We start from the raw sequence: 25,996 nt of genomic DNA on the forward strand, positions 1-25,996 counted from the left end.
CTTAGCTATTGTAAACAGTGCTGCTATAAACATAGGGGTGCAGGTGCTCTTTGGAATTGATGTTTCTGTGTCCTTTGGGTAAATACCTAGGAGTGGAATTGCTGGATCATATGGAAGCTCTATGTTTAGTAGGTCCAGAAATCTCCACACAGCTCTCCATAGTGGTTGGACCAGTTTGCACTCCCACCAACAGTGCAGAAGAGTTCCTTTCTCTCCACATCCTCGCCAACATTTGTTGTTGCTAGTTTTTTTAATATGTGCCATTCTCACTGGTGTGAGATGGTATCTCATGGTAGTTTTGATTTGCATTTCCCTGATTACAAGTGATGTTGAACATTTTTTCATATGTCTGTTGGCCATTTGCATTTCCTCTTCAGAGAAGTTTCTTTTTAGCTCTTCTGCCCATTTTTTGACTGGATTATTTTCTTTGTTGTTGCTGAGTCTCATCAGCTCTTTGCAGATTTTTGTGATCAGTCCTTTATCATTAGTGTTGGGTGCAAAAATGTTCTCCCAGTTGGTGGGGTTTCTCTTTGCAAAAACATTATTTCAAAAGGATACCTGCACCCCTATGCTTACTGCAGCACTATGTATAATAGGTAAGATATGGAAACCCAAAAACCTAAAAATAATGACTGGATCAAAACGATGTGGTACATTTACACAGCGGAATACTATTCAACAGTCAAAAATATAAACTCGGGCCTCTCCTGGTGGTGCAGCAGTTGAGCACTGGGCTGCAAGGCTGCCCGCAGCCTCTGCAGCACCGGTTCATTCCCCGGCCACCAGCGAAGGTCCCACAAAATATATATATATATATATATATATATATATATATATATATATAAACTCATGCCATTTGCAGCAACATGGATGAACTAGAAAGGATTGTGACAGTGAAATAAGCCAGAAGGAAAAAGAAAAATATCAGATGGTTTCACTTATAGGAGGAATATAGGGGAACCAAATAAGGGATCAGGAAAACAAAAGATAATAACAATAAAAAAACCAAAATTAACAGGTAACTATAAATCAGAGACATTCTGTAGTGGAGGGGGAGGAAGAGGGGTCAAAACAGGGCAGGGAAGCGCACAAGGGATTATGGTAATGGTTCATGGGTGAATTGGTGGTAGCAATTTTACAGGGACTACACCTGAGAGGAGAAAGCAAACATTGTACAAAAATGAACAATGATTTAAAAAATATATAAATAAATTATTAAAAAAAAAAGACCTGAAAGCAAGAGATAAGCCATATGGGTATGCGGGGAGGACACCCAAATTAGAAGGAACGACAAATGAAAAAGTACTATGGCAGATGTGTGCCTAGATGATTAAAAATAACAGAAGGGACATGTTCTGGACTAGAGCAAAGGAGACAGTAATAGGTCAGAAAGGCAATGGGTTCATACATTAGGGTGTTGCAGTTCATCACAAAGGACTTTGGCTTTACTGAGTGAAGAACTAAGTGAAATCCACAGCATTACAAGTAGGAAGATGATGTGATTTAATTATGTCTCTGACTGCTCTTTCTGTTTCCTGGTGGACTATTTTTCTTCTGCCCATTTCTTAAATGTTAACATGTCGTAGGCCCTCTTGCTTGGGTACTCTTTTCTCCTCACTTTCCTTCAATGATTTCACTCATTCCCAGGGCTCTATGTGCCTCTCTGCACCAATACTGTAAGTCAGACCTTGGCTGAATTTCAGATCCCTCCTTTGAAATGCCTTCTGGTTATTTCTACTGGATATCAAGTCCACCTATATGCTTCAAGTTTAGCATGTCCAAATTCTGTTTCTCCCACTAAACTTGTTCCTTCTCTCACATTCCTTTCTTCAGCAATTATCACCAAAACCTAACCAGGTGTTTAAGCCAGAAATTCAGTTAGCAGCCATTGATTACTAATCTCTCATGCTCTCCTTCCACTATACCTGAATAGACATTCAAATATCCAGAACTTAGACTTTAGGGTCATGCACCTCTGGTATTATCAACATTTCCTATAAATTTTACCTCCTATATATCTATAAATTGTGCCTTCCAACATTTGTTACTAGTTTTTTTAATATGTGCCATTCTCACTGGTGTGAGATGGTATCTCATTGTAGTTTTGATTTGCATTTCCCTGATTGCAAGTGATGTTGAACATTTTTTCATGTGCCTGTTGGCCATTTGAATTTCCTCTTTGGAGAAGTTTCTTTTTAGCTCTTGTGCCCATTTTTTGACTGGAATATTTTCTTTGTTTTTATTGAGTCTCATCAGCTCTTTGTAGATTTTTGTGATCAGTCCTTTATCACTAGTGTTGGGTGCAAAAATTTTCTCCCAGTCAGTGGGGTTTCTCTTTGTTTTGGTTATTGTCTCTTTTGCTGTGCAAAAGCTCTTTAATTCGATGTAGTCCCAGCTGTTTATCTTTGCCTTCACTATCACTGCTTTGGGTGATGTGTCCGTAAAGATGTCTTTGAGGTGCATGCTATGTAGTGTTTCACCTATATTTCCTTCTATATATTTTATGGTTTCAGGTCTTAAGTCTAGTTCTTTAATCCATTTTGAGTTGGTTTTTGTGCATGGTGTGAGGTAGTAGTCAAGTTTCATTCTTTTGCATGTAGCAACCCAGTTTTCCCAGCACCATTTATTGAACAAATTTTCTTTGCTCCAGTGCATATTCTTTGCTCCTCTGTCAAAGATCAGTGGACTGTAAATCTGGGGTTTATTCCTGGGTTTTCTATTCGGTTCCATTGGTCCATGTGTCTGTTCTGGTTCCAATACCATGCAGTTTTGATTATGATGGCTTTGTAGTATAGTTCAAATGTTGGCAAGGATGTGGAGAAAAAGGAACTCTCCTGCACTGCTGTTGGGAGTGCAAACTGGTCCAACCACTATGGAAAGCTGTGTGGAGATTCCTCAACCTACTAAAGATAGAGCTTCCATATGATTCAGCAATTCCTCTCCTAGTTATTTACCCAAAGGACACAGAAACATTAATTCCAAAGAGCACCTGCACCTTGATGTTTATAGCAGCACAATTTGCAATAGCTAAGCTTTGGAAACAATCCAAAAGCCCAAAAATAGATGACTGGATCAAGAAGATGTGGTACATATACACAAATGGAATATTACTCAGCATTCAAAAAAGATAAACACATGCAATTTGCAGTGACATGGATGGAGCTGGAAGGGATCATGCTCAGCGAAATAAGCCAGAAAGAAAAATAAAAATACCAGATGGTCTCACTCATAGCAGGAATCTAGAAAACCTAAATAAGGGACCAGGAAAAGAATAACTATAAGAAAGAAAAAATCAAAATCAACAAACAACTATGAACCAGAGACACACTATGGGTGGGGGGGGGTGGCAGGGAAAGGAGGAAATGGGGTCAAAATAAGGGGGTTGCAATTGTATGGGGAATATAAAAATAAAATTAAAAAAAAATAGGAAAAGAGAAAAAAATAAATTGTGCCTTCCTATCATCCTCACCATCCCTGGTCCAATCCAGGTCACTATTATCTCTAATTGGGATCACTGTTCTGCTCTCCTAACTGGGCTCCTGACCTCTATTCTGTCCCAATCCAAATAACCCTCCATACTATGGCCAAATTGATGATTTTAAAAATGGAAATTGGATCCTGCTAACCCTTGTTCAAAAGCCCTCACATGCTTCTTTTTTTTAACGTAAGGTATAAACTTACCATGTCCTAAAAAACCTTACCTCTCGAGTCTCACCTTTACACTTCATATACAGCATCAACTACATAATTTCTGGGGCCTAATATAAATGAAAATCGGGGATCCCTTTTTCGTAAAATGGGAAAAAAGTTTTTTCCTTTCTTCCATGGTTCCTCTCTCAACTTATCATGTGGTTTTTATTTGCTATTTACTGTCACACTCTCTTGAGCTTTGGCACACTCAAGGGAAGAGTGCAAGTCCTCACAGGTACCCAGGGGTCATGTACTCAGTATGCAGGGTGCATGCACCTGACCCTCTCTCTCTCTCTGCACCTACACTTAAGCCCAGAGCTCTAGGCAGCCTGTCAAGAACCTATTCAGGGAGGCAGGGAGACAATGGGAGGCAGAAGCACATGCGAGCTAAAACTCTGATAAGTCCTTTACACACACTCCATTGTCTCATCTGACTTTATACACTAAACACAAATTGTAGGGTAAAATTTATTAAGAATTTCAAGACAATGATCACAAAGCATTAAACCTCAAGCATGCACCCTCCCTCCCTTCCCCCAATTCTGAATATGAGGTTCTGTGACTATAGTGGTCACATACCCATAAATTCAGCCTCCCTCAAAAAAGCCAGCTGGATTCAGTGTCATGCTCCTTCTGGTCTTTGGGTCTCATTATACATGGCTCCCTGTGCCTAAAACATTCCTGCTCTTCTTCCCTGACAGAGTGGCACCCATACTCTCTATTTCGGCACTCAACATGTACTTGCAATTGTTCACCTACTTGCTGCCTGGCCCCTCAACATTCAGCAGACAGTAATTATCTTGCTCACATTATCCATCTTCTAGTCTTGATTTATTTATTAATAAACCTAACCCAAGAAACATCAATTTGGCTAGATAACACTTTAGATCAGCAAGGCAGAAAATGAAAATCAGGCTTCTGGCTACACAATCTCAATAATTACCACTTAGGAATAAGGGTAGTAAATGCTGTTTTAATTCCTTAATGAAAAGGACAATTATCACAGCACCAGGCCTCAAGATTAAGATGAATAATCCCCAACGTATACCAGAGTCTGGTAAATAGTAGGCAATCAATCAATATTTGTTGAGTGATAAATTCAGTAAATATTGACAAATAACAGCTACTGCCCTCATGAAGTGGACATTTTAGATAAGGAGAGAGGTGGTGGCAGAATAGTTTAATAAGTGCCATCAAGTAAATAGAGCAGGGTAAGTGCTGGTGAATGAATGAATGAATCTGAAGGCTGCATAAGAGGAATGAGGAGAAAACAGAACTTTAAACTAAACATGTATTATCACATTTAATCTCCACAGCAAATCAGGGCATTGTGTCTAGTACTCAGAGGCACTACAGCAAAGAGGTTAAAAGTACAGACTTGGAAGTCAAACTGCCTGGGTTTGAATATTACCTCTACCACTTACTAGTTTTGTGTATTTAGACAATTTACTTAACCTCTTTGTGCCTCAGTTAGTATCCGGAAAATAAGAGTATTAATAGTACCCCAATTCATAGGGTTGGTATGAGAGAATTAAGTGAGCTAAAATAAAGAACGTAGAGTACCTGGGTTATAATAAGTATTAGCTATCATTATCATTAATATTGTTCTAATTTAACAGATGAGAAATCTGAGTCTGAGTGGCTAAGTAACTTGTTGGCCATTACAAAAGCAATACAGCAGAGCAGAATAAAAATCAAGATGTGTGCCAGTACTAAAATATGTACCTATAATAAAATATAGACTTATTAGTAAAGCCAAGTGCTATGGGGACACACAAGTAGGCAATCATTTGTTCAGGGAGTGTAGAACTGAGTGTGAGAAGAGAAATGGAGAAGCTACAAAGGTGACAAGTTTGCTCAGGATTCTATCTGGCTTCTTATCTCCTTAACCTCTGCTCTCTTAAGGAGAGCATTTATCTTCATAAATAAAAAGGCAAAAGAACATATTTTGCTTTCTTTCATTATTCAAAAAACAATCAGAAAAATTTAAAACCATTTCTGGTAACTTGCAACAATTTTTAATAGGTCAAACACAATCTATAAAAATGGGGATGGACATCCCTAGAAGCCTAGGCACCCACCATTCCCACAAGTGGCTTCCTGTTGCTAGGCACACAGGATTTTTCAGAAGTACAAAGGACACTGTGAAGTTTCAGTGAACCTCGGAAGTTTCTTTTTGCTCTACCCAGTCCCTGGCACAAAAAATTGTCAATAACAGGCATCATAAATTCTGCAAAATGCAATCATTCCACATGCACTGGCATGCATACCAAAAGAATATAATCACGATCTCCTCCAAAACTCCAGAGGAATAAAAAATCCTCATAAACCCCTTTAGTCACTGCCCCATTGCTCTGGTACCCTGTATAACAAAACCTCTCAACATGGAGTCACCCATGACTTCTTAACGAGATAACTGTTTCTCAAATATTAGAGAACATCAGAAACACCTGGATGGCCAGAGAATGTGCTAGAGGTTTTCCAGACAGTCTCTTATTAATCCTCACAACAGCGACATGAAATATGGATTTTCCTTCTTTTAAAACTGAGGAAGACTCCCCAATAGCAAAAGCCCAGGACCAGATGGTTTCATAAATGAGTTCCAACAAACATTCAAAGATGAGCTAATGCCTATCTTACAAAAAATCTTTCAAAACATCGAGAAAGGAAAATTACCAAATTCATTTTATGAGGCCAACATTACACTAATACCAAAACCAAACAAAGACAACAAAAAAGAAGAAAACTACAGCTCAATATCCTCAATGAACAGAGATGCAAAAATCCTCAATAAAATCCTTGCAAACCAGATCCAAGAGGAAGAAATTAAGAAAACCATCCCAGGGCCTCCCCTGGTGGTGCAGCGGTTGAGTGCTAGGCTGCAAAGCTGCCCACAGCCTCCACAGCACCGGTTCAATTGCTGGCCACTGGCGAGGGTCCCACATGGCATGAAGACCTCTCCTGCCACGCCCGCTGCTCCCCTCAGCAGTGTACTTCGTCAGTCTGCCTGTTCTGTTCCCCGCTCTGGCTCTGGTGAATTCTCTCACCCTCCCGCGCTTCTGTCTGTACCCAGTGCTTGTATAAATAAATAAATAAACCTTTAAAATAAAGAAAACCACCCCATTTACAATTACATCCAAAAAAATTAAATACCTGGGAATAGACCCAAAATAGGAGGTGAACAACCTATACAAGGAAAACTACAAAACACTGTTAAGAGAAACAAGACACAAAAATATGGAAAGATATTTCCTGCTCATGAATCAGAAGAATTAACATTATCAAAATGGCCACCCTACCAAAAGCAATTTACAGATTCAATGCAATTCCAATAAAAATCCCAATGACATTCTTCAAACAAATAGAACAAATATTGATGAAATTCATATGGAACAACAAAAAACCCTGAATAGACAGAGCTCTCCTGACAATAAGAATAGAGGCATTACACTTTCAGACTTCAAACAATACTACAAAGCCATTATAATAAAACCGGCATGGTATTAGAACAAAAACAAACACACAAACCAATGGAATCAAATTGAAAGCCCAGAAATAAAATCACACACATATGGTCAAGTAATCTCTTACAAAAAAAACAAAGAATATACATGGAAAAAGGAAAGCTTCTTCAATAAATGGTGTTGGAAAAACTGTACCACAACATGCAAAAGAATTAAAGTAGACTACTATCTCACACCATATACAAAAATCAACTCAAACTGATAAAAAATATGAAGGTAAAGCCTGACACCGTAAAACATATAGACAAAAACATAGTAAAACATAAACCTCAGAAACATCATTAAGGATTCTTCTCTAGAAGCAAGGAAAACAAAGGGAAAGGTAAACAGCTGGGGATAAATCAAACTAAAAAGCTTCTGTACAGCAAAAATAGACAATAATCAAAACAAAGATGCATCCTACTCAATGGGAGAAAATATTTGCATACCATAGAACTGATAATGGACTGATATCAAAAATCTACAAAGCACTTACACAACTCAACAAAAACAAAGTAAACAACCCAGTCAATAAATGGGCAAAAGAACTAAAAAGACACTACTCCAAAGAAAGGCAAATGACCAACAACCATATGAAAAAATGTTCAATGTCACTAGTTATTAGAGAAATGCAAATCAAAACCACACAAGATTCCACATCAATCCAGTAAGAATAACCCACATTGAAAAAACCTGGAGGGCCTCCCCGGTGGCGCAGCAGTTGAGCGCTGGGTTCCGAAGCTGCCCGCAGCCTCTGGCGAAGCTGCCCGCAGCCTCCGTGGCGCCGGTTCGATCCCTGGCTGCTCTCCAGCCACCGGAGGAGGGTTCCGCATGGCGCTCAGACCTCTCCTGCCACCCACTGCTCCCCTCAGCAGTGTACTTCAGTCCTTCTGCCTGCTCTGCTCCCTGCTCTGGCTCTGGTGAATTCTCTCACCCTCCCGTGCTTCTGACTGTACCCAGTGTTTGTATGAATAAATAAATAAATAAATCTTAAAAAAAAAACAACCCAAAAACCTGGAAACAACAAATGCGAGAGAGAATGTGAAGATAAAGGAAGCCTATGACACTGCTAGTGGGGAGATAAACTAGTCCAGTCACTATGGAAAGCTGTGTGGAGATTCCTCAGAACACTACAAAAAAATCTATCATATGAGCCAGCAATTCCACTCCAAGGAATCTACACAAAGGACACAAAAAAATCTAATTCAAAAGGAAACCTGCACTGCTATGTTAACTGCAGCACTCTTTATAATAGCAAGATATGGAAATAACCCAAATGCCCCCAAATAGACAGAGGGATCAAAATTTTGTGGTGTATTTATACAATGAAATATCACTCAGCAATCAAAAAGGATAAACTCATGCCATCTGTGCAACATGGAGCTGGAAGGGATTATGCTAGTCAAAATTAGTCAGAAGGAAAAAGATAAATACTGGATACTCTCACTGGTATGTGGAACATAGAGAAACAAAACAAAAGCTCAAGAAAAAGTCGAAACCAGCAAGTTGACAATGGAACTGAGGCATATAGCAAAGTAGGGGGTGGGAAGTGGGGACAAAACAGGGGAGGGATGAACACAAAGTAATATGGAGATGGCTAACAGTTGATAAGGTGGCAGAACTATGGAGAGCACAACTATACAAGAAAAAAATTAATTTAAAAAAACTTAGAAAGAAGCTTAAATAATGAAATAAACTGCTAAAGCTACAGAAGTAGTAAATCAAAGAGCTAAAATTCCAGGCGGGTTTCCCTGACACCCATGCCACTATGTTTCTGTTTCCAAAGCAGATATTCATTTAGCTCCCTTAACTCATACTGGGCAACAGGTATTTCAGAACTTCCACTGGATCCTTAACTGTATGACACTCATTTTGGGAACACTAACCACCCTTACTTTGGTACATGTTTGCCATCTCAAACTCCTTCCATGTTGGCTAGGAAAAAAATCATGCTATCTCAGTGGTAAAGTAAAGTAATCATTCTATATTTTAACTGTGGTGGTGCCATGATCTACAAGTATGATAAAATTACACAGAACTAAATACACATTCATACACAAATGAGTGCATGTACAACTGCTGAAATTAAGATTGGTGGATTGTAGGAGTATTAGTTTCCTGGGTTTGAACTGTATTATAAATTATAAAAGATGTCACCGTGGAGGAAACTGAGTAAGGGTTAATAGGACATCCCCAAACAACTTTAGCAACTTCCTGTCAATGTAAAATTATTTATAAGTGCAAAGTGACAAAAAATTATGCCACACCAAGAGACACCCTGTGAGCCATGACAGAGCAGGTTGTCCTTCTGATTCTCCTAGCTCCCATTCTAAAACCTTCTCTAAGGAAATATAGGTGAAACACTACATGACATACACCTTAGTAACATCTTTAAAGACACATCACCCAAAGCAGTGATAGTGAAGGCAAAGATCAACAGCTGGGACTACATCAAATTAAAGAGCTTCTGTAAAGCAAAAGAGACAGTAACCAAAACAGACAGACACCCACTGATTGGGAGAAAATTTTTGCACACAACACTAATGATAAAAGACTGATCACAAATATCTACAAAGAGCTGATGAGACTCAACAAAAACAAAGTAAATAACCCAGTCAAAAATGGGCTGAAGAGCTAAAAAGAAACTTCTCCAAAGAGGAAACGCAAATGGCCAACAGGCATATGAAAAAATGTTCAACATCACTTGTAATCAAGGAAATGCAAATCAAAACTACCATGAGATACCATCTTACACCAGTGACAATGGCAATATAAAAAAAACTAGCAACAACAAATGTTGGCAAGGATGTAGAGAAAAAGGAATTCTCCTACACTGCTGGTGGGAGTGCAAACTAGTCCAACCACTATGGAAACTGTGTGGCGGGTCCTCAGTCTGCTAAAAATGGAGCTTCCATATGATCCAGCAATTCCACTCCTAGGTATCTACCCAAAGGACACAAAAACTTTAATTCGAAAGGACATCTGCACCCCTCTATTTATTGCAGCACTATTTACAATAGGTAAGCTATGGAAGCAACTCAAATGCCCAAAAATAGATGACTGGATCAAGAAGATATGGCACAAAAGGAGAATCAACATGGCGGTGGAGAAACGTGATGAGTAAGTCCTCCCACAGAAACAGTTACTAGGGAGGAAAAGCACAGGTACCTGCAAACCGGGACACGTAAGATAAACTGGTGACTCTGGTAAACTGACCAAAGAGGAAGGTAGCCATAAAAGAGGACAAAAAAGAAAGGAAAGCTCAGAACCCTGCTACCCTACCCCACTGCAAAGCCCGCACACTCCAACCAACAGAAAGGAGAAAGAAAAAAAAAAAAAACAAGAACAAACTAGAGATCAAGCAGGACAGTGAGTGGAAAGGAACTATTGCAGGCACCACACCCCACAAACGGGAACTGTGGAGAACCATGCGGAAATCACAATGGAGGTGAGCAAACCACTACAGGTGCCATTTGAGGAAGATAAGTACTCCATGGAGAGACCTGCAAATAGCCAAAGCCCTCCCCATAAGTTTGCGCAAAAAAGCACGCACCTGTTTGAAAAGCATAGGCAGATCCTGGCTGCCCAGGTCCCAGCACCCACGATCTAGGTTCCAGGGGAGGTGCACAGGAATCGACACTGAGGTGAATGACCCTCAGGGAGTAATCAAAAATGAGGCGCCCGGGCACGGGAGTGGGGTGCAAAGGCACCATTTCTGTGGATACTGAAGTGGGCTACTGCCCATGTCCTGGATCTGAGGGCTTAGGAACTGAGAACCAGGGCACAAAATTTGGGGCGTAGAAGCCCCAGCATGGCAGGGCAGAGGGCAGAAACAGCACCCCCACGCCGTTGAGTCACTCCACACCACCCCCACTCTGTTCCCTGGAGACCGACGGAAAAAACACAGTTCTGGAGGATACCAGGCAAGATCTCTGGCGCCACCTCGTGATCAGAACAAAATCACCAACTTCCTGACAGTTGGAAGGCAGGGATCCCAAAAACACCCTCAGGCTCTGAGAGGAGGTGGGCCACACAAACAGGAGGGTAAGAAGGGAAACAAGGCATGGAGCAAGACCCCATTCAGGAACTGAGAGCCAGGCACAGGATCCAGGGTGTGGGACGTGTCTATAGCAGTGGGCACTGCACAGGGTGACAGCCAGCATTTTGGATCTGATAGCCCTGAAACTGAGACCTAGAGCACAGAATTCAGGGCGCAGGATCCATATAGCTGCAGGCACAGCACCACAGCACCGGGTGAACACTGGGCAGACACAGCACCCACCTTAACAATAGCCCTGTGTTAAGGTGCTCCCCTCCCCCCACTCTATTTCTCAGAAAACTACAGGGAAAAACACAGGTCAGCAACTACAGGTCTCTGGCGACACCTAGTGATCAGAAGAAAATCACCAACTAGCTGATTCCCTGCTGGAACTGAGTAAATACAGAGGGAAGGAACTGTAAGGGACAGTGCCCAGCAACACAGCATCAACACCCTGGTGGAGTTTTGGCATACAGCGCTGGACTCATTCTGGCAAATAACTTTTAACAACACTGAAGGAGCATCCCAAAGAGATGCCCGCCAACACAGGTGGCACAACGTCAGAACACATAGAACGAATTAGAATGCAAACAACAGGGAGAAGGAAAAATATAAATAACAAGCAAGCCCACAGGAGGAGGACACACCAAAAAAAGAAAAACAGTCACCACAGCTAAAAAATGGCATGGAAGAACTTCTCGGCCTGTCAAATAGAGAATTAATGATGATAATCATTAAAAAGCAGAAAAAAAAGGGAAAAAATGATTTGAGACAAATGATCACTGAACTAAAGAATGAAACTGAGACCTCAAGAAAGGAAAGAAAAGAAACACAGGAGATTAAAAGATTATTACAGGAGATAGAGAACTCTGGGAAAAGCAATGAAAACAGAATTGATGAAATGGAAGAATGGATCAGTACTCTTGAAGATACAGAAATAAAATGAGTCAAAAGAGAAAAGGAGAGAGAAGTGCAAAGGAAGAAGTATGAAGACATCCTTCCACAATTATCAGACTCCATGTAGAGAGGAAATGTCAGAGTTATAGGCATTCCAGAAGGTGAGGAGAGAAACTATTCAAAGAGATAACTGAAGAAAACTTCCCAAGCATGAAAAAGGAGATGAATATAGACATAGAAGAACCGAGAATACCCAATTACCACAATGGAAAGAAAACTACAGGGCCTCCCCAGTGCTGCAGTGGGTTGAGCACTGCAATGTGAAGCTGTCCACAGCCTCTGCAGCACAGGTTCGGTTCCTGGCCGGCCATCGAGAAACACACATGGCATGGCAGACCTCTCCTGCCTCGCCCACTGCTCCCCTCAGCAGTGTCTTTGGTCCGTCTGCCTGTTCTGCTCCCCTCTGTCTCTAGTGAATTCTCTCACCCTCCCGCACCTCTGACATGTACCCCAGCTCTTGTATAAATAAATAAATCTTTAGAAAACTACAGCAAGATATATAATAGTAAAGCTTACAAGAGTCTAAGACAAGGAAAAAATAATGAAACAGGTAAGGGGGAACAAACAGATAACTTATAAGGGAAAATCACCAGGTTAACTTAAGCCTTCTCTGAAGAAATACTACAGGCAAGAAGAGAATGAAGTAACATAATCAATAAACACACATTCAACACAGCAAATGCCAACCAAGAATACTTTACCCTACAAAGCTCTCCTTCCTCTATGAAGAAAAAATATGGACCTTCTCAGATAAACAGAAACTCCAGAAATTCATTACAAATAAACCCTCACTCCAAAAAATTCTACAAGAAGTCCCAAAGCCAAAACCAATAGAGGAATGAACAAGAAGAACAGAATAAAGCAAGGAATAAAATCACAAAGAAGACAAACAACACGGCAAACACAGATGCCAACATATCAATAATTACTCTAAATGTAAATGGATTAAACTCATCAATAAAGAGACAGAGTAGCAGGCTGGATTAAAAAACAAAATCCAACCTTCTGCTGTCTCCAGGAAACACATTTAACCACAAAAGATAAACATACCTTAAAGTAAAAGGTTCAAAAACAATCCTACAAACAAAAGGACCAAAAAAGAAGGCAAAAACAGCTATACTTATATCAGATGAAATAGACTTCAAATTAAAAAAGGTAAAAAGAGACAAAGACGGATACTACATTATGATGAAGGGGACAATTCACCAGGAAGAAATAACACTCACCAAATGAAGGAGCACCAAAATATATTAGACAATTATTATCAGCTCTGAAAACAGACATTAAAGAAAATACATTTATAGTGGGAGACTTCAAAATCCCAGTATCACCAATGGACAGATCAATAAGACAAAAAGTAAAGAGACACTAGAGCCCTAAATAAAGACATAGAACTCATGGACTTAACAGACATCTATAGGACACTGCACCCAAAAAAAAACCGAGTACATATTTTTCTCAAGCACACACAGATCATTCTCCAGAACTGATCACATACTGGGCCACAAGACAAACAACAACGGATACATGAAGATCAAAATCATTCAAACTATCTTCTCCGATCATAAAGGCTCCAAACTAGAAATTCATCATGAAAAGAAAACAAGGAACCCTCCCACTTCATGGAGATTGAAATCCACACTACTGGAAGAACATTGTACTAAAGAGGAGATCAAAAAAGAAATTAAAAAACACTTTGAATTGAACTACAAGGAGGATGCCACTTTCCAGAATGTATGGTATGCAGCAAAAGAAGTAATAAGAGGAAAATATATAGCAATTCAGGCGCACATCAAGAAACAAGAAAGAACTCAAAGAAACAACTTAATCTCACACCTCCAAGGACTAGAAAAAGAACAACACAAAAAAACCTGAAGACGGTAGAAGATAGGAAATAATAAACATCAAAGCATAAATAAACGCAATGGAAATTGAGAAAATCTACCCAAAAGATCAATGAGTGCCTCCCCGTTGGAGCAGTGGTTGAGCGCTGGGTTGCAAAGCTGCCCGCAGCCTGTGTGGTGCAGGTTCGATGATACCTGGCTGCTCCCCGGCCACCAGAGAAGGGTCCCGCATGGCGCGCAGACCTCTCCTACCGCCCGCTGCTCTCCTCAGCAGTGTACTTCGGTCCTTCTGCCTGCTCTGCTCCCCGCTCTGGCTCTGGTGAATTCTCTCACCCTCCTGCGCTTCTGACTGTACCCAGTGCTTGTATAAATAAATAAATAAATCTTAAAAAAAAAAAAAGATCAATGAAACCAAAAGTTGGTTCTTTGAAAAAATAAACAAAATAGTCAAACCTCTAGCCAGGCTCACAAAGAAAAAAGGGAGAAAACACATATAAATCGGATTATAAATGAAAGAGGAGAAATCACAACAGACTCAGTAGAAATCAAAAGAATAATCAGAGATGAGTATAATCACTTATATGGAAACAAATTCAACAACCTAGAAGAGATGGACAAATTCCTAGAACGATATAATCATCCAAAGCTGGACAAAGAAGAAATAGAACACCTAAACAGACCAATTATAAGCAGCAAAATTGAGGCAGTAATCAAAGCACTCCCCAAAAACAAAAGCCCAGGTCCAGACAGCTTCACAAATGAATTCTACCAAACATTCAGCAGTGTATTAGTGCCTATCCTACACAAACTCTTTCAAAAAATTGAAAAAGAAGGTATATTACCAAATACATTCTACGAAGCCAGCATTACACTAATACCAAAGCCAAACAAACACAGTGCAAAAAAGAGAAAATTACAGGCCAATCTCCCTAATGAACACTCATGCAAAAATCCTCAACAAAATCCTTGCCAACAGAATCCAACAATGCATCAAAGGGATAATACACCATGATCAAGTGGGATTCATCCCAGAGGCACAAGGATGTTTCAATATTAGAAAATCGATCAGTGTAATCCAACATATCAACAAACAGAAAAGTAGGGCCTCCCCGGTGGCGCAGCGGTTGAGCGCTGGGTTGCGAAACTGCGCGCGGCCTCTGCGGTGCCGGTTCGATCCCCGGCTGCTCCCCGGCCACCAGAGGAGGGTCCCACATGGCGTGCAGACCTCTCCTGCCACCCGCTGCTCCCCTCAGCAGTGTACTTCGGTCCTTCTGCCTGCTCTGCTCCCCGCTCTGGCTCTGGTGAATTCTCTCACCCTCCCGTGCTTCTGACTGTACCCAGTGCATGTATGAACAAAACAAACAAACAAACCAGCAAACAAATAAATAAAGCATGCCTCTATAAAAAAAAAAAAAAAAAAAAAACAGAAAAGTAAAAACCATATGATATATCAATAGATGCTGAAAAAACATTTGACAAAGTCCAACATCCATTTATGATGAAGGCCCTTGAAATTCTTGGGATAGAAGGAACATACCTTAACATGATAAAAGCCATATATGACAAACCAACCGCCAATATTATTCTCAATGGCAAAAAGATGAAGGTCCTTCCTTTAAGATCAGGAAGAAGACAAGGATGTCTTCTCTCACCACTGCTCTTCAATATAATACTGGAGGTCTTAGCCAGGGCAGTAAGACAAAAGAAAGATATACAAGGAATACAGATTGGGAAAGAAGAAGTAAAACTATCACTATATGCAGAGGATATGATGATACACACAGAGAACCCAAAAGCTCCACAGAAAAACTACTCGAAATAAACAACCAGTTCAGTAAAGTAGAAGGATACAATATCAACACGCAAAAATCAGTAGTAGCCTTCCTATAGACAATCAATCTGAAGAAGAAATCAAGAAAACCATCCCTTTTATAATTGAAACAAAAAAATCAAATACTTGGGAATAAACCTAACAAAAGAGGTGAAAGATCTATACAAAGAAAATTATAAAACACTGTTAAAAGAAATTGAAGAAGACACAAAGAAATGGAAAGACATCCCCTGTTCATGGATTGGAAGAATTAACACTATTAAATGGCCATCCTACTAAAAGCAATATACAGATTCAATGCTATTCCAATAAAAATCTCAATTACATTCTTCAAAGAAATAGAACAAATACTGATGAAATTCGTATGGAACCACAAAAAACAACGAATAGCCAAAGCCCTACTGATGAAAACAAAGGAGAAAGGAGGTCTCACACTTCAAACGTCAAGCTATACTACAAAGCCATAATAATTAAAACAGTTTGGTACTGGAACAAAAACAGACACACAGACCAATGGAACCGAATAGAGAGCCCAGAAATAAAACCATACTTACATGGACAAGTGATCTTTGACAAAGGAGCAAGGACAGTTTGTTCAATAAATGGTGCTGGGAAAACATTGCTGCTATATGCAAAAAAATGAAACTAGACTACTACCTCACACCATGCACAAAAACCAACTCAAAATGAACTGGACATAAGACCTGAAACCATAAAATATATAGAAGAAAATACAGGTAAAACACTACAAGACATGCATCTCAGTAACATCTTCAAAGACACATCCCCCAAAGCAAAGAAAGTGAAGGAAAAGATGAACAGCTGGGACTACATCAAATTAAAGAGCTTCAGTATAACAAAAGAGACATTAACCAAAACAAAGAGACACCCTACTGATTAGAAGAAAATTTTTGCACACAATACTAATGACAAGGGACTAATCACAAAGATCTACAAAGAGCTGATGAGACTAACAAAAAGAAAGTAAACAATCCAGTCATAAATGGGCAGAAGAACTAAAAAGACACTTCTCCAAAGAGGAAATGCAAATGGCCAACAGGTATATGAAAAATTGTTCAACATCACTTCTAATCAGGGAAATGCAAATCAAAACCACAATGAGATACCACCTTACACCAGCGAGAATGGCACATATTAAAAAAAACAGTAAACAACAAATGTTGGCGAGACTGTAGAGAAAAAGGAACTCTCCTATAGTGCTGGTGGGAATGCAAACTGGTCCAACCACTATGGAAAGCTGTGTGGAGGCTCCTCAAACAACTAAAGATGTAGCTTTCATATGACCCAGCTATTCCACTCCTAGGAATCTACCCAAAGGACACAAAAACATTAAATCAAAAGGATACCTGCACCCCTATGTTTATTGCAGCACTATTTACAATAGGTAAAACCCAGAATCAACCCAAATGCCCAAAAATAGATGTCTGGATCAAGATGTGGTATATATACACAATGGGATACTATTCAACAATCAAAAAAGATAAACTCATGCCATTTGCAGCAACATGGATGGAGCTGGAAGGGATTATGCTCAGTGAAATAAGCCAGAAGGAAAATTAATATATCAGATTAGGAAGATACTTATTGGAGGAATGTAAGGGAACCAAATAAGGGACCAGGAAAAAAATAATTATAATAAATTAAAAAACAAAATTAACAGGCAACTATTAATCAGCGACACTCTGCAGGTGAGAAAAGGGAGAGGGATCAAAGAAGGTGAGGGAATGTGTTCTTACATAAGGGACTATGGTGATGGTACACAGATGAATTGGTGGTGGGAGCTTTGCAGGAAGTACACATGAGAAGATAAAGCATGCATTGTACAAAAAGGAAGAATGAAGAAAAAATATATAATTAAATTTAATTTAATAAAAAACATAAAGACCAAAAATTAACAACAATATAAGAAAATATAAGAAATTCAATATTAAAAAACATACAAAGAACTCACAACTAAATAGCAAAAAAAATCACAAACAATCCAACTTAAAAATGGGTAGAGTATCTAAATAGACATATTTCCAAAGAAGATATACAGATGGCCAACTGGTACATGACAAGGTGCTCAACATCACTAATCATCAGGAAATGCAAATCAAAAATCACAATGAGATATCACCTCACAGTTGTTGGAATGCCTATTATAAAAAAGATAAGGAAAAATTAGTTTTGATGAGGAGAAAAGGAAAACCTCTCACATTGTTGGTAGGAATATAAACTGGTACAGCCACTATGTAAACAGTATGCAGGTTCCTCAAAAATTTAGTAATAGGACTATCCTAGTGGTCTGGGGAAAGGCTCCTGTGTTGTTGAACATGCCCAACAGGGAGTATAGCCCTGTAGCAGGCAACCACAGCCTGACCTAAAGTGAATTCCCTGGAGTTTTTCCTGGATTTTGAATTTGCCATAACAGGTGTGAACATTCTAGCATCAGTTTTATGATCATGTATGACACCGCAAAAACAAGACCATAAATAAATAAATTAAATTAAATTAAAATAGAACTACCCTATATCCAGCAATTCTATTTCTGGGCATTTATCTGAAGGAAACAAAAATCCTAACTTGAAAAGATACATATACCACCATGTGTTTGCTGCAGCTTTATTTATAATAGTCAAGACATGGAAGCAAACTATATGGCCATGAATGAATGAATGGATAAAGAAAATGTGAGATACACACACACACACACACACACACACACAAAGCAACACACCCATTAAAATGGAAATCTTGCCTTTTGCATCACGGATGACTCTTGAGTACATTATGCTAAGTGAAATAAGTCAGACAAGCAGACAATAACATATGACCATATGATCTCACTTAATATGCAGAAGCAAAAAAAAGACCCCAAGCTCACAGATACAAAGAACAGATAGGTGTTTTCCAAAGGCAGGGGATGAGAAGTATGTAAAATAGGTGAAAGTGGTTAAAAGGCACAAATATCCAGTTATAAATGAGTCATGTGAATTTGCTGTATAGCATTGTGACTTTCAGCATTGAAAGTTGCTGGGGCCTCCCTGGTGGCACAAGGGGTTAAGAGTCAGCACTATGAAGCAATCCACAGCTACCACACAAGTTTGATCCCCGGCCAGGGAGGTGACCCACATGGCGCGGCAGACCTCTCCTGTCTCAACCCACTGCTCCCCTCAGCAGTGAATTTCAATCAGTCTGCCTGTTCTGCTCCCCACTCTGTCTCTGGTGAATTGTCTCACCCTCCCACACCTCTGGCCTACACCCCAGGTCTTGCATGCATAAATAAATAAATCTTTTTTTAAAAAAGGAAATCCTGCCAAATGCAGCACGAATTAACCTTAACAGTATCATTAAGCTAAGTGAGATAAGTCAAGACAGAAAAAGAAATACTGTATGACCTCACTTATATGTGGAATCTTTTCAAAAAAAAAACAAACAAAAAAAAAAAACTCATAGAAAAAGGGGGGATGTAGAGGGGGGTCACTGGAGGACAGTAGTCAAACGGTACAAACTTCCTGTTAGTACCAGGGATGTTGTGTATAACATGATGACTGTAGTTAACATTGCTGCATAATATACATAAAAATTGTTAGGAGAGTAAAGAGTTTTCATCACAGGGAGAAAAACATTTTTTCCTTTTCTTTTTATTCTATCTATATGAGATGATAGATGTTAACTTACTGCAGCAATCATTTCATAGTATATGTAAGACAAATCATTATGCTATATACTTTAAACTTATACAATGATGTATGCCAATTATACCTTAATAAAACTAAAAAAAAGAATAAAAAAAATGAACAGAGTTTCATCAATCTATAAAGACTAAAACAAAAGATAAACCCAAAAAAATCCATATTGGGAAATAGCAATACTCAAACTCCTGAATGCAAAGGGCAAAGGAAAAATCTTGAAGGCAGGGGCCTCCCTGGTGGCGCAGGCGGTTGAGCACCGCACTGTGAAGCTGTCTGCAGCCTCTGCAGTGTGGGTTCAATCCCGGTTGGCCGGCAAGAATCCCACATGGTGCTGCAGACCTCTCCTGCCTTGCCCACTGCTCCCCTCAGGAGTGTATTTCGTCAGTCTACCTGTTCTGTTTCCCGCTCTGTCTCTGGTGAATCCTCTCGCCCTCCCGCGTATCTGGCCTATACCCTGGTTCTTGTATAAATAAATAAATCTCTAAAAAAAAAAAGAAAAATCTTGAAGGCAGTGAGAGACAAGTGAAAAATTACCTAAAGGAGAACACTGATTGTAAGGACAGAGGCTCTCTCATCAGAAAACATAGAGGCTAAAAGGAAGTAGCAAAACGGTTTTCAACTGCTGAAAGAAAAGAACTTGAAAACCCAAAATCTGCTATCAAATGAAAAGATCCTTCAGGAATTCAAGGGGAATCAAGACATTTTCATATGAAGGAAAACTAAGAGTATTTGTGGACAGCAGAATTACCCTGAAAGAATTGCTAAAGGAAACTCTCTAACCAGAAAGGAGATGATAGAAGAAGGAATCTTTGGGAATATCAGGAAAAAGAGAACAAAGGAAAGAATAAATAAGAGTTAACATTATATAGTTTCTTTCTCCTCTTGAGTTTTCTATATTATGTTTGATGGTAGAAGCAAAAACTATAACACTGATGTGGTTCTCAATGAGAATAGAGGAAATATTTAAGATATTTATATAATAAACAGGGACTTATAAAGGAATTTAAAGGGGAGTAAGTTTCTATTCTTCACTTAAAGTGGTAAAATGTTAATACCAGTTGATTAGGATAAGTTATGTATGTATTATATTAATTTCTAGTGCAAGCACTGAAAAAGCTACAGTCATGCATTGCTTAAAGATGTTTCAGTCAATGACAGACCACATATACAATAGGTGTCCGAAAAGGTTGTATCATATAGCCTAGGTGTACATAGGTTATGCTATCTAGATTTGTGTACTTAATTACACTCTATGATGTTCATACAATTATGAAATCACCTAATACATTGCTCAAAACATAACCCTATCTTTAAGCAACACATGTCTGACAAACCCAATTTAATAAATCAAAATAGAATTTTAGAAAAGGCTTAAGTAACCAAAGGAAGGCAAGAGAAAGAAAGCAGAGAAATAAGAAACCAAAGGAGAAAAAAAAAACAAAATATAAAATAATAGACAGACTTAGGTTCTAACATATCAATAACTGTATTAAATATAAATGGTCTAAATATACCAATTAAAAGAGATTTGACAGAGTAGATAAAAGTAATAGTGAATATATGCAGTCCATAAAAAAGTCACTCCATATTACAATTATGTTGAAAGATATCCTTCCTTTTAATCAAAATGAAGCAGGATAAAACTTCCATGAAAAGAAAATTACCAAAAAAAGACAAGGATATTAGATAACAATAATAGGGTCAATCCACCAAGATGACATAGAAATCTCATATGCATACACATCAAACAACAAAGCTTCAAAATATGAAGCAAAAAATGACAGCACTGCAAAGATAAACAGACAAACTTACAATATAGCTGGACATTTCAACACCTCCTCTACAACTGACTTTACAACCAAATAGAAAATCAGCAAGTACAGAAAAATTCAGCAAAACCATCAACCAATGTTCTATAAATCAACATTTATAGAACAATCTACAGAAAACAGAATATACATTATTTTCAAGTGATCATATTTACCAGACATAGTATATCCTTGTCAATAAAATAAACCTCAATAAATTTAATGGAATTGAAATCATACAGAGTATATTCCCTGACCACTACGGAATCAAATGAGAAATCAATAAAGGACAGTAAGAGGAAAAACTACAAAACCTTGGAAACTAAAAAAACATACATCTATGTAATTCATAGATCAAACAGGAAGTCTCAAGGGAAATTAAAGACTATACTGAACTACATGAAAAGGAAAACATACCAAAATTTGTGGGACATAGTCAAGTCAGTAAGAGGAAGGAAACCAACACTATAAGCTTACATTATAAAACAAAGAAAGTCTCAAATCAAAAATCTAAGCCCCAACCTCAAGAAACTAGGTAAAGAAAACAAATCCAGATCAAGTTATAAATAATAAAGTACAGATATCAAATTTAAAACAGACAATAGTGAAAGTCAGTGAAACAAAAACTTTACTCTTTGAAAAGATAATAAAACTCATAAATCTCTAGCAAGCCTGACAAAGGAAAAAAAAAGATACAAATTTTCAATATTAAGAATGAAATGAGTTCTCCTAACAGAGCCAGCCTACAAGTATCAAAAGGAGATACTAAGGGAATACTGTGAACCATTCCACACACTTAAATTTGAGAACTTAGATGAATTAGATCAATTCCTTGAAAAGCACAAACTACCACAACTTATCCATTTAAATAATAGATAAAATGTATAGTCCTTAACCTCTGAATAAATTGAATTCATAATTTTAAACTCCCATAATACCATTTCATTGAAGTCACCACAACAACTCTTGGGAAACTGAAGCTTCACAGAGATGAAACCTTCTGCTAAATAGTTAAAGTCAGAATTTGAACCTAGATCTGAAAACATTTCCTCTAGAGTTCAGAGTCCACACCACAGCCACCACCTCCAGGATATGCCATCCAATGCTTCTTTTATAGATGGGAAAACTGTAAAAGCCAAATAATTCTAAGTTCAAATCCAGACTCAGAAAGTCACTTAACTTCCATGAGTTTCAGATTCTCAGTAAAATGGAATAGTCACCCTCCTTGCTATAACCTTTCCAGGAATTAACCTGGCACCATCAGTTCCTAACTGGACTTTTAAGAAATCCAGCTTCTATCTATTCAGAGATGTAAATAGATTTATATCACCAATGCCATTTGTAGACTTAACTATTGTGCATAATCATGAAAAGTCCACAATATCAAATAAGTTTAAATTGTGCTAAAATACAAATTTAAACGGAACACTAAGAACCTCATATGTGTGCACTGAGTACGCAAGAGCAGCCACCCACCAAGGACCTAATGCTCAGCTGGCTTCCTTGTTCTCTAGCAGCCCAGAAAAAGCGTGAGAAAAAATAAAAACTTGGTTTCTTTCATGGAAAATAAATTTCAGGCAGTTAATTTGTGTTATGATATGCACATAAACCTAGGGCTCACAAAGAAATATGATTAAGAAGGAAGATGGCCCAAATTTGAAATTTTTAAAAGAATCAGTTGTGTGCCTTGTAAATGTCAAGTGTCTACTGTGAAAAATGTTCACGTTTTTCTTTTTGTTTTAACCTATATTAAAATGCAAAACATTTCCAGAATCCCCAAAATGTCTCTAATATCAAAATATTATTTGTAATATAAAAAAGTAGGAATAACATAACTATCCAACTACAGAGGAAATGACCTAGTAACTGATGACACATATATATGGGGACACATATATGACACAAATTAGGTTTAGATGAATATTTAATGACCTGATAAAATAATCACATTGTAATGTTAAATAGGAACAAAAGCCAGTTTACAGTATGATATGTATAATACGATTCCATGTTGTACAAATGTTTATATTTTAAGTCAAACAATGGGAGTTAATGGAACAAAAAAATTAGGAGTGGACTGTGTTGAATAGTAGACTTATAGGGGATTTTTTATTTCCTTCTCTATTCTTTTTTGGTATTTCCTACAAAGATCATGTCTCTTCTACGTGATCAGGAATAAAAATTTAAATATTAGAGAAAGAAATATCTAACTTTCAGGCTTAGGTGTGGATTAAATGAAATAATTTATTCTGAGTCCCTGTCATGGGGACACACAAAGTATTCATTACTGTTACCTATTCCCAGTCTATGCATTTAGGGTCTCTATATCATGGGCAGTTCACTTTCCAGGTTTGAACCTATAAACTTCCCATAAAAATCGAAAGCAAACATCACAAACTTTATTCAAAAACCTCATTCATTCATTCAAAATGTCCTAGCATCTATTATATGTTCAGCAGCAAACTAGGTTCTGGAGAAAACAAAAATGAAAAGATGACACCTCGGTTTTCAGATAGCTCTGGTTAATGAGTGACACAGATGTTTTTATAACTGTGATATGAAATAATTGCTTTCAATAAGGATGTACCCAAACAACACTGATAACCCAGAGGAAGGAGGTGTTTTACAGGAGGTATCCTCTGAGATGCAAAAGAGAAGACATTAATGGGAACAGCATGTAAAAAACAAAGAGGCATAAAAGGAGTATGAAATTTTCCAAGAATTATATGTAGTTAAGTCTTGCTGGGACATAAAGAACAACGAGGAGGAATGGCAAGAAATGAGGCTGAACAAGTAGATCATGAAAGATCTTATCTTTCACATAAAGGAAACTGACTTTTATTCTGTAAGGGAACCACTGAAAGAATTTTAAGCAAAGGAGTGACTTGATCAGCACTAGCAAGGATATTAAGAATCTTGGAAGCCATCTTAATTCCCATTTATTTCCAGGGGAAAGAAAGAGGCCTCCTGCCCCAGGTATATCTGCTTTTAAATGAAATAACATGAAGCAGTAAATAGTACTGTGCATCTGGCGCACAGTAAATATTCAATAAAGATCAGCTGAATATGAATTTGGATGCAGTGCACAGGACAGTCCCTACTAAGAGCAGAATTTAAGCAGCATCAGCACCTTCAGTTTGGTCTCGGGTACAGACCAAACATACCCAAGAACAATCAAGTCCCCAGGAACAGCTCCTTTGGTACTAGTGACAACTGAAAACTCTAGAATCTAACATGCAACAGGAGGAGAGGGGCACCATATACTGTTCTGTTGCACTGCAGTATAAAAATCCCTCTAGTGGATTTTTTTCCAAAGCTGGGACTTAAGTTCCAATAATATAATAATGTGACACTACAATTTTTATTCTACACGCTAATCTTTCTGAACTCCTGGGTGACAGGTGCTCATGTGCACCCATGGTTAACCCAGGGAATTCATTAGTGGCATTTCTCTTGCTACTTTACCCAATAGCTCCTTAACTTAATTCAATTTAGTTAGATGGTGCTGCAGATAAATACTGTAGAAATTAAATATTACTGCATTTCTGCCTCCATATACTGTAGGCATGCAAAATGCTTCAAATAATCAGCAAAGATATAATAGATATATTTTATAGGTGAAGACAATGAGGCTCAGAGGCAAAGCAACTTCCTCAAGGTCACGCTGATAGTAAGTTGCAAAGCCACAACTCAAATCTATGTTTGTTGGACTCAAATATCTCAAAAATGCTCTAGTGTCTCCCCCAAACCTAGTGCCTGAGGCAAAACAAAATAGCCAGAACACAAAAATGATACTTCCTTTGTGGCTGGAAAAAATTATTTTCTAAAAAGGAGAAAAAATTCAAAAGAAGATTGCAAAGAAGAAATACACATGGAAAAAGAGAGAGTAGAAATCAGAAGCCAGTCTGTTAGGCCCTAGTCTGTTAGGAGGGCTGGAAGAACTGGGAGGAGGGCTGGAAGAACTGGGATCTGAGAGGTGGGTTGAAGTTAATTCTCCGAAGAGAAGGTGGAAAAGTTTCTGCGTGAAACCTAAAACAGCCAAGAAAGAAGAAAGTGAGCAATGAGCACCTGGCCACTGCACCCTGTCCAGTACGGCCTTCCCCTGCTTACCTGCCGTGAAACCAGTCCTGGCACATGTCACACTCGATCATGAAGCGGGTCACATCGTAAGGCAGCCGGCAGAGGCAATATACTGGCACAGAGGCCATCTTCGCCTGGTCTTGGAGCCTTCGGCGAGCAGCCAGGTTCGCAGCGTCAAGAAGAGTGGGAGACAGCCGCACAGGTCCTTTCTGGACAATGCTGGACACAAACAACACTTTTAACATAGAGAATCAGGCCCCGCCGCCCCGCCTCCCCTGCCCCTGGTACCAACCCTCAGTGCACAAATGGGGAGTTACCGCTGGGGATGCAACACAGCTGGTGCTGCTGTAGGGGGCAATCAGAAAAAGTCCACTGGCCTTCAGAATATGTAACAAATAAAGAGCAGCGCTCTGGCGTGGAAGCGTTTTTATTTTCCTCCCATTCTTCGGTCCCCAGATCAGTGAGAACTTCTTTCGGGGTTTCAGGGAAATATCTGATGCCTTTTCAGGAAGCTTCTTTAATCCCTTACTGCACCCTTTCCTTGCT

At 38.7% G+C, this 25,996-nt stretch overlaps 1 protein-coding gene across 3 annotated transcripts in view; it reads right to left on the bottom strand.

Annotated features, from left to right (window-relative positions):
• PHF8 (PHD finger protein 8) overlaps window positions 1-25,611 on the bottom strand; it is a gene marked incomplete at both ends in the record, with an annotated part of 180,995 nt that extends 155,384 nt beyond the window's left edge. For 2 of the 3 annotated variants that reach the window (XM_084258611.1, XM_084258612.1), the window contains one exon: window positions 25,481-25,578. In XM_084258611.1, coding sequence (XP_084114737.1) covers window positions 25,481-25,578 — 98 coding nt within the window. Of the gene's footprint in view, window positions 1-25,480 lie in introns of all 3 variants that reach the window. The other variant, XM_084258613.1, reaches the window with a different exon arrangement.
• Between the last annotated feature and the right edge of the window lie 385 nt (window positions 25,612-25,996).

Source organism: Talpa europaea, assembly GCF_964194135.1.
Source record: "Talpa europaea genome assembly, chromosome: X".
Classification (NCBI taxonomy): Eukaryota; Metazoa; Chordata; class Mammalia; order Eulipotyphla; family Talpidae; genus Talpa; species Talpa europaea.